The sequence below is a fragment of the Anomaloglossus baeobatrachus genome, chromosome 8, assembly GCF_048569485.1.
Source record: "Anomaloglossus baeobatrachus isolate aAnoBae1 chromosome 8, aAnoBae1.hap1, whole genome shotgun sequence".
In the NCBI taxonomy this organism is placed as follows: Eukaryota; Metazoa; Chordata; class Amphibia; order Anura; family Aromobatidae; genus Anomaloglossus; species Anomaloglossus baeobatrachus.
This window is the reverse complement of record NC_134360.1, coordinates 56063006-56082169: the sequence shown is the minus strand read 5'-3', so window position 1 is coordinate 56082169 and position 19164 is coordinate 56063006. Positions and strand designations below refer to the sequence as shown.

The following is a 19164-nucleotide window of genomic DNA, read 5'->3' as shown; positions in this document are numbered from 1 at the left end:
GGTCACTAATAAGAATGACCCCACTACATGTGAGACAGCGGCCCCCTGTGGTCACTAATAAGAATGACCCCACTACATGTGAGACAGCGGCCCCCTGTGGTCACTAATAAGAATGACCCCACTACATGTGAGATAGCGGCCCCCTGTGGTCACTAATAAGAATGACCCCACTACATGTGAGACAGCGGCCCCCTGTGGTCACTATTAAGAATGACCTCACTACATGTGAGACAGCGGCCCCCTGTGGTCACTAATAAGAATGACCCCACTACATGTGAGACAGCGGCCCCCTGTGGTCACTATTAAGAATGACCCCACTACATGTGAGACAGCGGCCCCCTGTGGTCACTAATAGGAATGACTCCACTACATGTGAGATAGCGGCCCCCTATGGTCACTAATAAGAATGACCCCACTACATGTGAGACAGCGGCCCCCTGTGGTCACTAATAAGAATGACCCCACTACATGTGAGATAACGCCCCCCTGTGGTCACTAATAGGAATGACCCCACTAAATGTGAGACAGCGGCCCCCTGTGGTCACTATTAGGAATGACCCCACTACATGTGAGACAGCGGCCCCCTGTGGTCACTAATAGGAATGACCCCACTACATGTGAGACAGCGGCCCCCTGTGGTCACTAATAGGAATGACCCCACTACATTGGAGACAGCGGCCCCCTTTGGCCACTAATAAGAATGACCCCACTACATGTGAGACAGCGGCCCCCTGTGGCCAATAATAAGAATGACCTCACTACATGTGAGACAGCGGCCCCCTGTGGTCACTAATAGGAATGACCCCACTACATGTGAGACAGCGGCCCCCTGTGGTCACTAATAGGAATGACCCCACTACATGTGAGACAGCGGCCCCCTGTGGTCACTAATAGGAATGACCCCACTACATGTGAGACAGCGGCCCCCTGTGGTCACTAATAGGAATGACCCCACTACATGTGAGATAACGCACCCCTGTGGTCACTAATAGGAATGACCCCACTAAATGTGAGATAGCGGCCCCCTGTGGTCACTATTAGGAAAGACCCCACTACATGTGAGACAGCGGCCCCCTGTGGTCACTAATAGGAATGACCCCACTACATGTGAGACAGCGGCCCCCTGTGGTCACTAATAGGAATGACCCCACTACATGTGAGACAGCGGCCCCCTGTGGTCACTAATAGGAATGACCCCACTACATGTGAGACAGCGGCCCCCTGTGGTCACTAATAGGAATGACCCCACTACATGTGAGACAACAGCCCCCTGTGGTCATTAACAAGAATGACCCCACTACATGTGAGATAGCGGCCCCCTGTGGTCACTAATAGGAATGACCCCACTACATGGGAGACAAAAGCCCCCTGTGGTCATTAACAAGAATGACCCCACTACATGTGAGACAGCGGCCCCCTGTGGTCACTAATAGGAATGACCCCACTACATGTGAGACAGCGGCCCCCTGTGGTCACTAATAGGAATGACCCCACTACATGTGAGACAGCGGCCCCCTGTGGTCACTAATAGGAATGACCCCACTATATGTGAGACAGCGGCCCCCTGTGGCCAATAATAAGAATGACCTCACTACATGTGAGACAGCGGCCCCCTGTGGTCACTAATAAGAATGACCTCACTACATGTGAGACAGCGGCCCCCTGTGGTCACTAATAAGAATGACCCCACTACATGTGAGACAGCGGCCCCCTGTGGTCACTAATAAGAATGACCTCACTACATGTGAGACAGCGGCCCCCTGTGGTCACTAGCAGCACAGCAGATCGGTCAGTTCTGGGGCAGTCATTCTCTCCTGCACCTTTTCTCCTTTTTCCACGTGTCAGTATTAGCAGGAGGATTGGTACATATACTGTCGTCTCCTGACTCTCCGCCTCGTCTCTGCATCTCCGCAGCGAGCAGACATCGTCTCACACAACGTCATGTTATTGAGCAGTTTGGTCCCAGAAAGTGACTTTTTATTACTTTTATTGTGACATAAGGAAAACAAATGGATATTGCACTTTTCAGTTTGGCCACTAGATGTCAGCACAGCAGGCCGCACTCCAATCTGCTGAAAAACAGCATCTCGCTTTCCTGCCTGTAGTAAAAGAAATCATTGTGACTTCGTTATCGCTGGAGTTTGGTGTGATATGAGGGGCGGCATTATCTATGATCACTTCCCACAATGCACTGCTTTCCGGGATTTCTTCAGACTGGTGAAGACAGCAGCTCATGTGGCAGCAGAGAAGTGAGCAATAATGGTGGATGTGACAGAATTGTGAGCGCAGCTCTGGTTGTGACTCCTCACAGGTGCCTCCTCCCCCACCCTCTCTATTGGTTCTTGCGCCGTCGTACCAGCAGGACCTGCACGTCCATCACGTTAGTCCCGGTTAATCCGGTCACTAGGAGGTGCCTGCCATTTTGGAATTGACTGTAGAAGCCGTATGAGTCGCTGGCGTTCAGGAAGTTCTCTATATCCAGACCGCAGTGTCCTGCCTGCGCCACCAGCTGAGGGGAGGAGATGGCGCCAGCAGCCGGGGTAGGACCATCCTGCCCGTCTGTGCCCCCGCTGAGGAGCACCACCTCACAGCCCTGCATGGCAGCCGCAGACTGATGCCACTGTGCAGCCACCCGCAGTGCCAGCTCCTGGTTTCTTCCTCCTCTGCCCTTTCCCTGCACCTGGACTGTGGTTTCTCCTCCGCAGAGCAAACAGACGCCATCTGAAGCCCCGGCCTCCTTCACTTCCTGCAGACGGGCGGCGAGGTGGAGGCCGGGGATGTCCATAGATGAGGCCACAGCCAGGAGGCTCTCCTCCAGCTCCCGACTCTGAGGCGTCCCCGTAACATAGGAGCAGAGGACCTCGCCCAGGAGGGCATAAAACCGGGAGACCTGATGAACGTCACCGCTAATGGCCGTGGAGAGGAGCGAGGTGACATATCCCAACCTCTGTGCCTCCTGCTCGGCCTCGCGGAGGGAGAGGAGGTTGGAGCCGATTAGGATATTGTGGACGCGGCCGTGGTCCTGCGCAGGGTCCGGACGGGGTCTGGAGAGCAGGACGTCCTCCACCGCGGCTGGCACCGAGCCCCGCAGGCCGTATTTGCTCAGGATCTGCAGACAGTCCTCTGCTCTGTACGAGCTGCAGACAGTGGGGCCGCTGGCGATAACATCCAGGTCATCCCCGATGACATCGGACAGGATGAGACTCACAACCTGGACGAGAAAGACATAAAGCGTCAGAGTCCGAATCCCCTGTACCTTGCAGCATCATGTGCTGGTTCCTCACACTGACCTGTGCCGGGTGGGCCGCCCTGGATAGACCCCCGCCCTTCAGCTGGGACAGGCCTCTGCGGATGGTGTTCAGTTCCTGTATTGTGGCCCCTTTAAGAGCCAGCTGCTTGGTGATCGCCTGTTTATCCTGCAGGGTGAGGGGAGGCACGGGAGCGGGCAGGAGCGCGGAGCCGCCACCTGAAACAGAAAGAGATCGCTGAGAGCGGTGCACCACAACGAGAGAGCGCCACACCGCAGCCGATTCTCAGAAAGCAATGCTCCCTGGGAAAAGTATGCAAATGAGCTCTTCTCCGGGAGGGCGATCAGTGCCCCGCCTACAAATAGCTGCTCTGGCTCGAGACTTCACGGAACCAACGACCTGCGTACAGAAAGATGCGGTATATCGGCCCCGTATGACTGCACCCTGTGGAGCGGGACATGGACCTACAGCGGACCTGCTCCGTATAAACCGCAGGGTGGAGGAACAACCTGAGCTCATGCAGATATTGATGCAGCTCTGGATGTGACTAGAGCATGGCACATGATGTACTCTCTGGTCCTCCGAGGCCTCTGGATCTCTGGTGCTTATTAGGTCAAGAGAATGGAGGCCGCCTCACAGGACCGGACGGGGCTGATCTCTGACACACACAACCATGGTGAGAAACGTCCTCAGAGACAGTGATAGTAGGGGTGGTAGTAATGGAGGATAGGAGTCGCCTTCACCTGAGATCAGCACCAGCAGTACATGCTTCTCCTGCAGCTTTTCTGCCACCTTCTGGATTTCTCCGGCCGCCGTCATTGCTGCCTCATCCGGCATATTGTCTGCAGCTCCTTCCATCACACGGATCCTGGACCCAGGACTCAGCAGCATATCCCTGCGGAGAGAGGAGCCGTGAAAACACACAGCAGGGACGACCCAGACAACGAGGACAGTAATGTGTCTCATTGGGTGTCAAAAATCTGAGAGCACGGTGCTGTAAAGCTACGGGACACACACTTTATATGAAGCAGAGGACGCACCGCATACACTTTATATGAAGCAGAGGACGCACCGCATACACTTTATAAGAAGCCGGGGGTAGCACCGCATACACTTTATAAGAAGCAGGGGACGTACCGCATACACTTTATAAGAAGACAAGGGTAGCACCGCATACACTTTATAAGAAGCCAGGGGTAGCACCGCATACACTTTATAAAAAGCCAGGGGTAGCACCGCATACACTTTATAAGAAGCCGGGGGTAGCACCGCATACACTTTATAAGAAGCCGGGGGTAGCACCGCATACACTTTATAAGAAGCCGGGGGTAGCACCGCATACACTTTATAAGAAGCAGGGGTAGCACCGCATACACTTTATAAGAAGCAGGGGACGCACCGCGTACACTTTATAAGAAGCAGGGGACGCTCTGCATACACTTTATAAAAAGCCGGGGGACACGCCGCATACATTTTATAAAAAGCCAGGAGATGCGCCGCATACACTTTATAAAAAGCCGGGGGACGTGCCGCATACACTTTATAAAAAGCCGGGGGACGTGCCGCATACACTTTATAAAAAGCCGGGGGACGTGCCTCATACACTTTATAAAAAGCCGGGGGACGTGCCGCATACACTTTATAAAAAGCCGGGGGATGTGCCGCATACACTTTATAAAAAGCCGGGGGACGTGCCTCATACACTTTATAAAAAGCCGGGGGACGTGCCGCATACACTTTATAAAAAGCCGGGGGACGTGCCGCATACACTTTATAAAAAGCCGGGGGACGTGCCGCATACACTTTATAAAAAGCCGGGGGACGTGCCTCATACACTTTATAAAAAGCCGGGGGACGTGCCGCATACATTTTATAAAAAGCCAGGAGATGCGCCGCATACACTTTATAAAAAGTCGGGGGACGTGCCGCTTACACTTTATAAAAAGTCGGGGGACGTGCCGCATACACTTTATAAAAAGCCGGGGGACGTGCCGCATACACTTTATAAAAAGCCGGGGGACGTGCCGCATACACTTTATTAAAAGCCGGGGGACGTGCCGCATACACTTTATAAAAAGCCGGGGGACGTGCCGCATACACTTTATAAAAAGCCAGGGGACGTGCCGCATACACTTTATAAACAGCCGGGGGACGTGCTGCTTACACTTTATAAGAAGCTGGTGGATGCGCCACATGCACGTTATAAGAGGCTGGGGGATGCGCTGCATACACTTTATGAGAGGCAAGGGACGCACCATGTCCTCTTTATAAGAAGCCAGGGGTCGTACAGTGTACACTTTCTAAAACGCCATGGGACACGCTGTATACACTTTCTAAGAAGCCGCAGTATGCGTCATGTACACATCCTAAAATGCCGGGAAATGCGCTGCGTGCGCTTTATAAGGAGCCGGGGGACGCACCGCTTTCACTTCAGCAGTCACGGGATGCAGCCCATACCCCATACACTTTATGTGATTACATCCAGTTGTTACCTCTTTCCCGCCTTTCGGAGGGTCTCCTGGATGCCTTGGGGGACGCTGATCACTCCTTCCACTAAATGCTTCCCAACGATCTGCTCCACCGCAGCCGCCATTCCCAGAACGGCCTTCCCAAACCCCACCAGATAGAGGTTGTTCTCCAGGAGGATCTCCTTCCCTCCGCACTCCAGAACGGGGGGTCCGGAGGTTTCCCTGACGGCCAGTGCTCTCCGTAACATGCGGGGCGGTAAGACGGCTGACACCGCACTCCAAAATACCTGATGGGCATCATCCTGCAGAGTCGCCATGTTCCTGATAGGACGGTGCGACAGACGGGAGAAGACGCGTCCTAATAATTGGGCCATAGAGGGAGATCAGCCACCTGCAGGGACAGAGGGGAAATGATATCCATTCAAGACTCGCGCCATATTAACCAGGTCTGAATCTAGAGATCAGGATCAGCATGTGCCCCCGAGTCATGGGGTCAGCATGGTGTCATGGGGACAGAGACATTCAAGGGGGCGCACGTCATGGTGATCTCCCACAGAGGGGCACATATTTGGACACCTCGACCCTCATCTCACGCAGCCGCTTACATTGCCATATGTTGGCCGTGAAGCTGCCAGAGTCCAGGGAAGCCGGATTAGAAAAACATGGCCGCTATCTTTACCCCTTCCCGCCACTAATCATTTTTGCGCTTCCGTCTCTTTCCTCCCTTTCTTCTAGGATGGAGGCTTTTGTATTTTGTGTGCCATTCTCCATGTCAGGGCTGATGTTACAGGACGAGTGCTGGTTCTGTTCACCATATAATGCACTGAAAATGGGAAAAAAGTCAGAGCATGGAAGGAGGGTGAAAAAGAAGGGAATTTTGTTACTTACCGTAAATTCCTTTTCTTCTAGCTCTTATTGGGAGACCCAGACGATTGGGGTATAGCTACTGCCCTCCGGAGGCCACACAAAGCACTACACTAAAAAGTGCAAGGCCCCTCCCCTTCTGGCTATACCCCCCCGTGATATCACGGGTTCTCCAGTTTTAGTGCCAAAGCAAGAAGGAGGAAAGCCAATAACTGGTTTAAACAAATTAACTCCGAGTAACATCGGAGAACTGAAAAACCGTTCAACATGAACAACATGTGTACCCGCAAACAACAAAAAAATCCCGAAGGACAACAGGGCGGGTGCTGGGTCTCCCAATGAGAGCTAGAAGAAAAGGAATTTACGGTAAGTAACAAAATTCCCTTCTTCTTCAGCGCTCTATTGGGAGACCCAGACGATTGGGACGTCCAAAAGCTGTCCCTGGGTGGGTAAAGAAATACCTCATGTTAGAGCTGCAAGACAGCCCTCCCCTATGGGGAAGCCACTGCCACCTGCAGGGCTCTTCTACCTAGGCTGGCGTCCGCCGAAGCATAGGTATGCACCTGATAATGTTTGGTGAAAAAATGTGCAGGCTCGACCAGGTAGCTGCCTGGCACACCTGTTGAGCCATAGCCTGGTGTCGTAATGCCCAAAACGCACCTACGGCTCTGGTAGAATGGACCTTCAGCCCTGAAGGAACCGGAAGCCCCGCAGAACGGTAGTCTTCAAGAATTGGTTCTTTGATCCATCGAGCCATGGTGGCTTTAGAAACCTGCAACCCCTTGCGCGTACCAGCGACAAGGACAAAAAATGCATCAGAGCGGCGCATGGGCGCCGTGCGGGAAATGTAGATTCTGAGTGCTCTCACCAGAACTAACAACTGTAAATCCTTTTCATACCGGAGAACCGGATGAGAACAAAAGGAAGGAAAGGGTATATCCCGATTAAGAAGAAACGCGGATACAACCTTAGGGAGAAACTCCTGAATAGGGCGCAGCACTACCTTGTCCTGGTGGAACACTAGGAAGGGAGCCTTGAATGACAGAGCCGCCAGCTTAGACACTCGCCGAAGCGACGTGATCGCAACCAGAAAGGCCACTTTCTGTGACAGGCGCGAAAGGGAAACTTCCCTCAGAGGCTCGAAATGCGGCTTCTGGAGAGCAACTAGTACCCTGTTCAGATCCCATGGATCTAACGGCCGCTTGTACAGGGGCACAATATGACAAACCCCCTGTAGTAACGTGCGCACCTTAGGAAGACGTGCTAGACGCTTCTGAAAAGAACACGGATAGTGCCGAGACTTGCCCTTAAAGGGAGCCGAGCGACCAACCTCTTTCCCAACCAGATTGCAGGAGGGAAGGCAAAGTAGGCAATGCCGATGGCCAGGGAGACCCTCCCTGAGCAGAACACTAAGATAAGAATATCTTCCACGAGTTGTGGTAGATCTTGGCAGACCGCGGCTGGCTAGCCCGTCTCATGGTGGCAATGACGCCGTGCTCACGGTCGACCGACGGTGAGATGCCACAGATCACGGTACCACGACCTCCCCGGCCAGTCTGGGGCGACGAGGATGGTGTGGCAGCAATCGGTAGCTGGAACTGTGACCAATCCTGAGCCAAGGCGCCTGTCGCCAGAGCTCTTTGATCGTAAGACCGCGTCATGAAAATCGGGACCTTGTTGTTGCCGAGAAGCCATGACGTCGACGTCCGTCTTCATCCTGCGTCTACAGAATTCTTGCAAACAAACGGGTGCAGAGCCCATTCCCCTGCGTCCACGCCCTGGCGACTGAGGAAGTCTGCTTCCTAGTGTCGTACGCCCGGGATGTGAACAGCTGATATGGTGTATGCTCTGTCTTCTACCCATAGCAGAATCCGCCGGACCTCTTGGGAGTCTTGTCGACTGCGTAGTCCGCCTTGGTGGTTGGTGTATGCCACCGCTGTGGATAGTCCGACTGAATTCGGATCTATTTGCATTCCAGCCACTGCAGGAAGGCTTGCAGTGCAAGATACACTGCCCAGAGCTCCAGACCACTGAGTTGAAGAGTGGACTCCTCTGAAGATGGTCTTTGACCGTCTGGAAAAGCTAAAACTCGCCTCTGGATGAGGCGCCTCCTTGAAGGAGAGACTGTCCCCTCGTCTGTAGTGAACGCTGTTTGTCCAGCGGAAGCTTCACTATCGCTGAGAGAGTGTGAAAACTCTCCAGGAGATGCCAGCGATTGGGTTCAACCTTGACAAGTTGAAGACCCACCCGAAACTCTGGGAAGGGTCCAGCGCCATGTTCAGGTTGTGTTGGCATGCTTGTAAAGGAGAGTGCCTTGACCAGTAGATTGCCCAAGTAAAGGATCACAGAGTGACCGTGAGAGCGCGGGACTGCTCCCTCTGCTGCCACGAACTTGGTGAACACCCGTGGGGCTGTCGCCAGCCAAAGGGTATGGCTACGAAACGAAATATTCTCGTCTTTAATAACGAATCGTAGCCAACGCCGGTGCCTCGGAGCAATCGGCACGTGTAGATAAGCATCCTGATGTCTATTGAAGCTAGGAAAACTCCTTGAGACAGAGAGGCAATGACGGAGCGGAGTGATGCCATCCGGAACCGCCTGGTTTTCACGTGCTCGTTAAGCAGTATAAAGTCCCGAACGGGACGGAAGGAGCCGTCCTATTTTGGCACCACGACCAGGTCGGGGCAAAATGCGTATCTGGTTCCTGAAGAGGAACAGGGATTACGGCTCTTTCCGCCTGCAGAAGAGCCTCGGCTCGGTCGGTGCGGTAGTTTGAAAACAAACTGACTCTCACTCACAGGCCCTCAACCTGCGGTAGGTAAATGCCGCTAAAGCGGGGGAGTCTGCCCCCCCGCGGTTGCGGAGTGAGAGGGCTGAAAATTATGAGGAAAACGCTTTGGTAGCGGATCCTCCGGCTGCCTTCCCCGGGCGTGAATTGAGCCCGCTAGGAATCTATGCCCTTCTGGGCTTTTTGAGTCGTCTTGGATAGTTGAATGATTTCATTCAACCCTTACCAACAGACTATCACTAGATAAAGGCAACCTGGTTAAGCACTTCGTTGGAAGCAGCCTCTGTTCCAATCTCTCAACTACTAGCCTCTGCGTAAAAACACGGAGTTGGCGGATGCCACTGACGTCCGGCTCGTAGAGTCTCGGACAGCAATAACAGCATGATTCGCCATGCCGACATTGCGAGTTAAAGACGCTGCTGGGACCGAGAGTACCTGTGACAGCGACCCTCTGCGCAATACTAGCTGAAATAGCTTGGAGTGCCTTCACGGCTGCGACTGCCGGAGCAGCCGACCTGCCGATAGCTTCATAGGCAGATTGCAACCAGAGGCCAATCTGCCTGTCAATGGCCTTTTGAAGTGAAGTCCTATCCACCACTACAACTATAGATCTAGCTGCAAGCATGGAGATTGGGGGATCCACATTTGGATACTGGGTCTAGCGCTTGACCACGTCAGGGGGAGCGACACGTGTCTCATTAATACGGTCGGAGAAACGCTTATCGTGATAAGCGTGTCGTTTCTGGACTGCGTCTCTGGAGTCAGAGTGCTAAACAAGTACTCAATATATAGAGATTTCTCTTGCTGTGAAGCTGACCCCTCCACTGGAGGAGTTGAGGGAGAAATACCCAACCTTTCGTTGATGGACGCAATAAGATTATTCACTATAGCGTCACCATCCGGTGTATCCGGATTGAGAGCGGTGTCAGGAACAGAGTCCTGAACAGCTACGTCTGCCTCATCGTACAGAGAGTACTCCAGCTGGGACCTTGCCCAGTGATGTAGTCGAGGGCTAATGCCAGCGAGCCCGCTGAGGCCATCTGGGACTGTCGACCGTGTCGGATGCCTGCTCTCTGGGATGCCTGGAATCACTCTGGCGCCTTGAGATGCTCCAGATCAGGGCGGCCAGGGTCATTGCAACCATATTGCCCACGGTCTGCTTGGGGTGCAAAGTCTGTAAGATGTCAGTCATAGTCACAGACAAAATATATCAGCGGAAAAACTGCAACTTCGTCCCTGTCTCTGGACAGAGATCACAGGTGGTTCCTTTGGCCACATATAGCAGAGACCCCGGTTGAGCAATTGCACGCACTGGGGGTCCTGAAACCGTATGACATGCAGTACAAGCAGCATAGAAAGCCCGTGCATTGGCAACTTGTCTTTTTCTGCTGTTGTTGTCTAGCTATCTAAGAGCCTAGCCGAGGATAGCGACCGTACAGTGAATAGTCATACAAGCATGAAGTACAAATAAACACTTCAGCACATGTAGTACACGCAGCATTGAAAACTTGTGGCTTGGCACATTTGCTCTTCTGCTGCTGTTGTCTATTTATCTAGGAGCATGAGACAAGGATAGCGACATACAGTGAATGTATAGCATACAAGCCTGACAGTAAACACTGCAGCCCATGCAATCCAAGCAGCATTGAAAGCTTGCGCGTTAGCACCCTAGCCTTTCTGCTGCTGTTGTCTATTTATCCAGGAACATTAGCCAAGGATAGCGACATACAGTGAATGTATAGCATACAAGCATGACAGTAAACACTGCAGCCAATGCAAGTCAAGCAGCATTGAAAACTTGTGCCGTAGCACCATTGCTCTACTGCTGCTTTTGTCTGTTTATCTGGGCGCATTAGCCAAGAATAGCGACATACAGTGAATGTATATCATAACAATAAACCGTGCAGCACATGCAAGCGAAGCAGCATTGAAAGCTTGTGCCTTAGCACAAATTGCCCTACTGCTGCTGTTGCCCAATCTGACAGTAAACACTGCAGCACATACAAACGAAGAAGCATTGAAAGCTTGTGCCTCAGCAGCATTGCTTATTTGCTGCTGTTGCCCAGAATAGCGACAGTACAGTACAGTGCATAGCATATCAGCACACAGCCCAAAAGCCCACTTCAGCATTAGTGGTGTCAGTTGCTTACCGCCCGCACAAGAGCGGGTGCGAGGTCGCCCAAAAACCTGTGACTGGTTCCGTTCTCCCAGAGTGGAAACCATAATGGCTGCCGGCTTCTCTTCCCCGTCCTGTGCAGAGGGGCGGGCCGTGGGCGAGCCCCAGCCAAGAGCGGGAACCCGGCGTCTCACTGTGTTCAGTGAGAGGGGGCTGGAGAATGCAAAGCAGACTCCAGCTCCCTGCGCTGAGCTACTGTACAGCGTCCCGCCCCTCCTCTGACTGGCAGGGCTGGGGCGGGAACGAAACGAAAACTAGGCCGCAAAGCCGGGGACTCTAGTAATAAGCGCGGCCGTCCCATGTGCACGGCCGACGCCGAAGTCCCCCGGCGCACCACAAGTCCCAGCCGCGCCACAATGTAAAAAACAACCAGCAGCGGCCGGCGCGGCCGTTTTCAATACATAAATTCACTCAGCAAAGCTGCAGTGAATAATAGCACCAGCGCTCCGCGCTGTTGTCCCCGGCGCACTAACACTCCCAGCAATGCTGGTGTGTGTGGGCGCGATGTGCATGGGAACACAGAGTACCTTAATGTAGCAGGGCCCTGTCCCTGACGATACTCAGCTCCATATCCAGCAGGTTCTTTTGGGTCTGTGGATGGAGCTCGGTCTCTGTGCCTGGAGACCGGTAAGATCCCACTTCACCCAGAGCCCCTCATGGGGATGGGGAAGGAAAACAGCATGTGGGCTCCGGCCTCTGTACTAGCAATAAGTACCTCAACCTTACAACACCATCCACGGGTGAGAAGGGAGCATGCTGGGGGCCCTATATGGGCCCTCTTTTCTTCCATCCGACATAGTCAGCAGCTGCTGCTGACCAAAATCTGTGGAGCTATGCATGGATGTCTGACCTCCTTCGCACACAAAGCTAAAACTGGAGAACCCGTGATATCACGGGGGGGTATAGCCAGAAGGGGAGGGGCCTTGCACTTTTTAGTGTAGTGCTTTGTGTGGCCTCCGGAGGGCAGTAGCTATACCCCAATCGTCTGGGTCTCCCAATAGAGCGCTGAAGAAAAAGTCACAACTCAACCATTATATACAGCAGACCCCCTGCAGGAGCGGGCATACTGCAGACCCCCTGAAAGAGCATTCACACAGTGGGCCACCTGCAGGAGTGGGCACACAGCAGACCCCCTGCAGAAACGTGCACACAGCAGACCCCCTGCAGGAGCGTGCACACAGCAGACCCCTGCAGGATTATTCACACAGCCACCCCCCTGAAAGAGCGGGCATACAGCGGACCCCCTGCAGAAGCGGGCACACAGCAGACCCCCTGCAGGAGTGTGGATCTCCCACAGGAGCGTGCACACAGCGGACCCCCTGCAGGAGCGAGCACACAGCAAACCCCCTGCAGGAGCGAGCACACAGCGGAACCCCTGCAGCAGCGTGCACACAGCAGACCCCCTGCAAGAGCGTGCACACAGCAGACCCCCTGCAAGAGCATACACACAGCGGAACCTCTGCAGGAGCGTGCACACAGCAGACCCCCTGCAGGAGCGAGCACACAGCAGACCCCCTGCAGGAGCGAGCACACAGCAGACCCCCTGCAGCAGCGTGCACACAGCAGACCCCCTGCAAGAGCATGCACACAGCAGACCCCCTGCAGGAGCATGCACACAGCGGAACCTCTGCAGGAGCGTGCACACAGCAGACCGCCTGCAGGAGCGTGCACATAGCAGACCTACTGCGGGAGCATGCCCACAGCAGTGTATGGATCCAGACTTTCTATTAAGCCCATGCACCGGCGAGCGCTCACGTGCATTGGAGGTGCTACAATATACACACGTACGTATTATACAGCGCCCCACCATCCACAGGGTGTGTGTGATATTGAAGGCAGCCTTTTTTGCTTTGAGCTGCAGTACCAGGCAGAGTCCATGGCCGCCGGTGGCGCTGTTTCAGGATGTGACCAGTGTTTCTAGTCTTGGATGCCCCCATGGAGCAAAGACCCTGTGATGCGCAGGTTTGGATGGAGAATGAAGTCTCCAGCGTTACCTTCCCTGCTCTCCGCGGAGCGGCTGCTGTCACTGTGCAGGCATTGTACCTTCCTGTCGTCCCCCTCGTTCTCGGTACGCAGCACTCCGCAGTTCTCGCAGCAGCGTCTAAAGTCCAGGATTTTGTTTATCGTCCTGAGGCCAAAAAACTTTCCCTGTAACATTAATAATTAGCAGAGGATGACGGCGGACTCGCTGAGAGGGCCTCGGAAAGAGCCGAGAACTAAAGGGGTTCCCGTCCGTCCTCTGAGGTTACCTGCAGGACGAGGGATGACAGCCGAGTCAGACGGTGCCGCAGGCTGCGTACACTTTACGGCTGCTCTCTGGGATCGGGGTTCACGCTGTTTTTACCATTTTAGGTGTTTACTTTGGGGTTTAATTATTTTTTATAGATCGATCTTTTAGGTTTTCTTTTATTTCTGTATTATACATTTGAGGAGGGAATTACATTTTTAGTTTTTATTATATAATTTGAAAACTTTTTTGCCACATTTAGTCCCTCAGACGTGAAGCCGGGCTCCTCTGCTCGCTCAGTGTCCTGCAGTCTCCCAGGCAGCGCGTCTGTAGCGCAGCCTCACAGGAAGACCAATATTTAAGATGTGGGAACTTCTGCAGACCTTCAGCTGGTGTGGTAACACAATGGTGTCCTGGTATCATTCCACTTTAATGCTGCCCTCAATCACTGACTGCAGCATTTAAACTGTGTGATCCTGTCCAGGCAGAAATCTTTCCCCTCCCCGATAGTTAACAATGGAGGCCGTCAACTTGATTAAGGCCCCCGAACTGCCATCTTGGACATCTAGCATTGCCTGTAGACGGTTTTCACAAAAAACCACAAATAGGATAATGCTAAAGTATCACAGCACATATTACAAGCGATCAGATGGTCACAGGTTCGAGTAGACTAAGGGGTATAAAAAATGTTTTTTTTAAAATATTGATGGGGATGAAAGTGTCAGGACATGGCACCATCAGAGGGGCATGAAAGTTTCAGGACATGGCTGCATCGGGGGGGATGAAAGTCTCAGGACATATCGGAATCAGGAGGGGATGAAAGTCTCAGGACATAGCGGAATCAGGGGGGATGAAAGTCTCAGGACATAGCAGAATCAGGGGGGATGAAAGTCTCAGGACATGGCGGCATGGGGGGGATGAAAGTCTCAGGACATGGCTGCATCAGGGGGGGATGAAAGTCTCAGGACATAGCGGAATCAGGAGGGGATGAAAGTCTCAGGACATAGCGGAATCAGGAGGGGATGAAAGTCTCAGGACAAAGCGGAATCAGGAGGGGATGAAAGTCTCAGGATATAGCGGAATCAGGGGGGGGGGTAAAAGTCTCAGGACATGGCGGCATCGGGGGGATGAAAGTCTAAGGACATGGCGCCATCAGGGGGGGATGAAAGTCTCAGGACATGGCGCCATCAGGGGGGCATGAATGTTTCAGGATATAGCGGAATCGGGGGATGAAAGTCTCAGGACACGGCAGAATCAGGGGGGATTAAAGTCTCAGGACAAGGCTGCATGGGATGAAAGTCTCAGGACACGGCAGCATCGGGGGGATGAAAGTCTCAGGACATGGCGGAATCAGGGGGGGGATGAAAGTCTCAGGACATAGCGGAATGCGGGGGGTGAAAGTCTCAGGACATAGCGTAAACAGGGGGGGATGAAAGTCTCAGGAAATAGCAGAATCAGGGGGGGATGAAAGTCTCAGGACATGGCGGCATCAGGGGGGATGAAAGTCTCAGGACATGGCGGCATCAGGGGGGATGAAAGTCTCAGGACATGGCGGCATCAGGGGGGATAAAAGTCTCAGGACATGGCAGCATCAGGGGGATGAAAGTCTCAGGACATGACGGCATCAGGGGGGGATGAAAGGCTCAGGACATGGTGGAATCGGGGGGATGACATTCTCAGGACATGGTGGAATCTGGGGGGATGAAAGTCTCAGGACACGGCAGCATCGGGGGGATAAAGTGAACGGCATCAGTCACATCTACAATTGCTCCTCAAATGGCTGGAAAAGAAAATCTTCTGGACAAAAAGGAGGACAAAACAAAAGAGCAAGAAAAGGGGACATACTAAAAAGAATGATGAAAAAGAATAAATAAAAAGAATGAAGATAATAACTTATTAGGTGTATATTATGTAGATGTATAAAAGGTTTATTTGGCAAGTTAGACATGGAATGAACATTATATATGAGCATTATAGGTGTGGAATGATCATGAAATATCTGTAGATAATATAAAAATGAACGCATATGCCATATAACCAGGTGTATATTATGTTACCTGAGCATTATAGGTGTACAATGATCATGAAATATCTGTAGATAATAGGAGGGTGAACACATATCCCATATAACCAGGTGTATATTATGTTACCTGAGCATTATAGGTGTGGAATGATCATGAAATATGTGTAGATAATAGGAGAATGAACGCATATCCCATATAACCAGGTGTATATTATGTTACCTGAGCATTATAGGTATGGAATGATCATGAAATATGTGTAGATAATAGGAGAATGAATACATATCCCATATAACCAGGTGTAGGTTAGGAGAAAAATGGAGAAAAAAATTATCAGAGAAAATGGACTTCTATATCGGGTTACCAACGCTGACTCCCTAGATAAACCCTGGACTTATAGCAAACAGCTGATTGTTCCTCAGAAATACAGAATTTCCCTATTACACCTTGCTCATGACATTCCTACTGCCGGTTATCAATGGAAAACCCACACTGAGAGACGATTGACTCAAATTTTCTAGTGGCCTGGAATTTCTCAAGCAGTGGCGCATTTCTGCCGAACTTGCGACATATGTCAGCGTAGAGGGCGACCCGGAGATCACCCAAAGGCACCCTTGCAACCACTCCCTATAATAGAAGAACCCTTTCAAAGAGTAGCTGTCGATATCATTGGACCTCTGGCTAAACCAAGTAAATCTGGAAAGCAGTATATTCTCACTGTTGTGGACTACGCCATCCGATATCCAGAAGCCATGGCCTTGTCAAGTATTTCTGCAGCCAAGGTGGCCGAGGCCCTTGTTACCATTTTCACCCGAGTAGGATTCCCAAGTAAAATCTTATCGGATCAAGGCTCCCAGTTCATGTCAGAGTTGGTGCAGTGTCTGTGGCGCACCTGTGGAGTACGAGCAATTCGAACTACAGCATACCATCCTCAAACCAATGGACTTTTTGAACAGTTTAATTAAACACTGAAAAATATGTTAAGGCCCTTCACTGACAGGGATTCCGACTGGGAGAAGTACCTACCCCATCTCCTGTTCGCCTATCGGTAAGTTGCCAGGAGTCCACTGGGTTTTCCCCCTTTGAACTACTCTATGGAAGAAAGGTCAGAGGACCCTTAACTCTGCTAAATGAATATTGGGAGGGGCAAGTTGAAGATACAGGAACCCCTGTTGTTCCATATGTCCTCAAGCTTTGGGAAACCCTGGCTCAACTTGCTAGTTTGCCTCAGGATCATGTGCGGATGGCTCAAACCAGACAGAAGACATGGTATGACCGCAAAGCAACCTATCGAGAATTTGTAGAGGGACAACAAGTCATAATGATTGTTCCCCATCGGCAAAATAAACTCCAGACAACATGGGAGGGTCCCTTCCGGGTTCTCAGAAAACTAAATGACACCAATTACCGTCTTGCTCTAGATGATCAGGGTCTAAGACAAAGGACTGTCCATGTGAATATGATTAAGGAGTACCATGACCGGACATTACCTATGATAGCAAGCTGTTGGCTGGCTTCAGAAGATGGTCAAGAGGATGAGGACCCATTACCTGATATTATTGAAACATCCAGAGCCCCATCCACTGTGGAACCGGTTCCTCTGAGAGATCACTTACAGAAAAATAAATGCTGGGAGTGCTCCATCAGAGACAGGCTGCTTTCTTATCCCGACCAGGTCGAACCACAGTAACCCAACATCATGTGGACACTCAGGGCATTCGTCCCATACAGCAGGCTCCCTACCCGGTACCAGAATCAGTTAGAAACACCATGCAGCATGAGCTGGAGGAGATGTTACAGCTGGGGGTGATTCAGGCCTCCCATAGTCCTTGTGCCTCTCCTGTTGTGTTAATACCCAAGAAAGATGGGAGTACTCGATTTTGTGTGGACTACAGACGACTAAATGACCATACCATCAGTGATGCTTACCCAATGCCCCGAATTTGCCAGTATCCCTTACTGAGATCCAAGGTGGTGATGTATCGTGCCCCAGCTAGCCGGTCTAGAAGTTCATCAATGCGGGGCATTGGGTAAGTCATATATGGGATATGTGTTCATTCTCCTATTATCTACATATATTTCATGATCATTCCACACTTATAATGCTCAGATAACATAATATACACCTGGTTATATGGGATATGCGTTCATTCTATTATTATCTACAGATATTTCATGTTCATTGCACACCTATAATGATCAGGTAACATAATATACACCTGGTTATATGGCATATGCGTTCATTCTCCTATTATCTACACATATTTCATGATCATTCCACACCTATAATGCTCAGGTAACATAATATACACCTGGTTATATGCCATATGCGTTCATTCTCCTATTATCTACATATATTTCATGTTCATTCCACACCTATAATGCTCAGGTAACATAATATACACCTGGTTATATGGGATATGCATTCATTCTCCTATTATCTACATATATTTCATGTTCATTCCACACCTATAATGCTCAGGTAACATAATATACACCTGGTTATATGGGATATGTGTTCACCCTCCTATTATCTACAGATATTTCATGATCATTGCACACCTATAATGCTCAGGTAACGTAATATACACCTGGTTATATGGCATATGTGTTCATTCTCCTATTATCTACATATATTTCATGTTCATTCCACACCTATAATGCTCAGGTAACATAATATACACCTGGTTATATGGGATATGCATTCATTCTCCTATTATCTACATATATTTCATGATCATTCCACACCTATAATGCTCAGGTAACGTAATATACACCTGGTTATATGGCATATGTGTTCATTCTCCTATTATCTACATATATTTCATGTTCATTCCACACCTATAATGCTCAGGTAACATAATATACACCTGGTTATATGGGATATGCATTCATTCTCCTATTATCTACAGATATTTCATGTTCATTCCATGTCTAACTTGCCCAAGAAACCTTTTATACATGTACATAATATACACCTAATAAGTTATCTTCATTCTTTTTATTTACTCCTTTTCGTCATTCTTTTTAGTATGTCCCCAAGAAGAGAAAAATTTCATGGAACTTGGGACAAAAAGCAAGTAAAAACCTATAGGATGTGCGCCATTTGTGTCACGCTCTGACCAATAACAACCATTCCATGCAGAGGGGCCCCGTCTGAAGGTCACAGCATCTCCCTGTTGCGCCCCAAATGTCACCCCCACCCCCAAGGGTCACCCAGTCCCACACTGCAATATTCCGCACTCACACGTGACAGCCAGGAGACCTCTCGCCACACACAATATGGCGGCCATTCTGACCACTTAGAGCGCGTCGCAGGCGCTGACGTCATGACGTTCCACACGTATGGCATCACCGCTTCTACAGCCAATA

The 19164-nt window shown here is 51.0% G+C and overlaps 1 protein-coding gene across 3 annotated transcripts; it reads right to left on the bottom strand.

Moving 5' to 3' along the window:
* Positions 1–1966: 1966 nt before the first annotated feature.
* GLYCTK (glycerate kinase) lies at positions 1967–19111 on the bottom strand. 3 transcript variants are annotated; one of them, XM_075321628.1, is made up of 5 exons: positions 19040–19111; positions 5741–6107; positions 3992–4143; positions 3291–3466; positions 1967–3211 (listed from the first exon to the last, which is right to left on the bottom strand). In XM_075321628.1, exons 2-5 carry the CDS (start codon positions 6088–6090, stop codon positions 2333–2335), a joined length of 1557 nt encoding a protein of 518 aa, XP_075177743.1. In that variant the 5' UTR covers positions 6091–6107; positions 19040–19111; the 3' UTR covers positions 1967–2332. The 3 variants fall into 3 exon arrangements, with proteins under 3 accessions (XP_075177743.1, XP_075177744.1, XP_075177745.1); XM_075321629.1 differs by lacking the exon at positions 19040–19111 and adding an exon at positions 13539–14628; XM_075321630.1 differs by lacking the exon at positions 19040–19111 and adding an exon at positions 13333–13527.
* Positions 19112–19164: the final 53 nt, after the last annotated feature.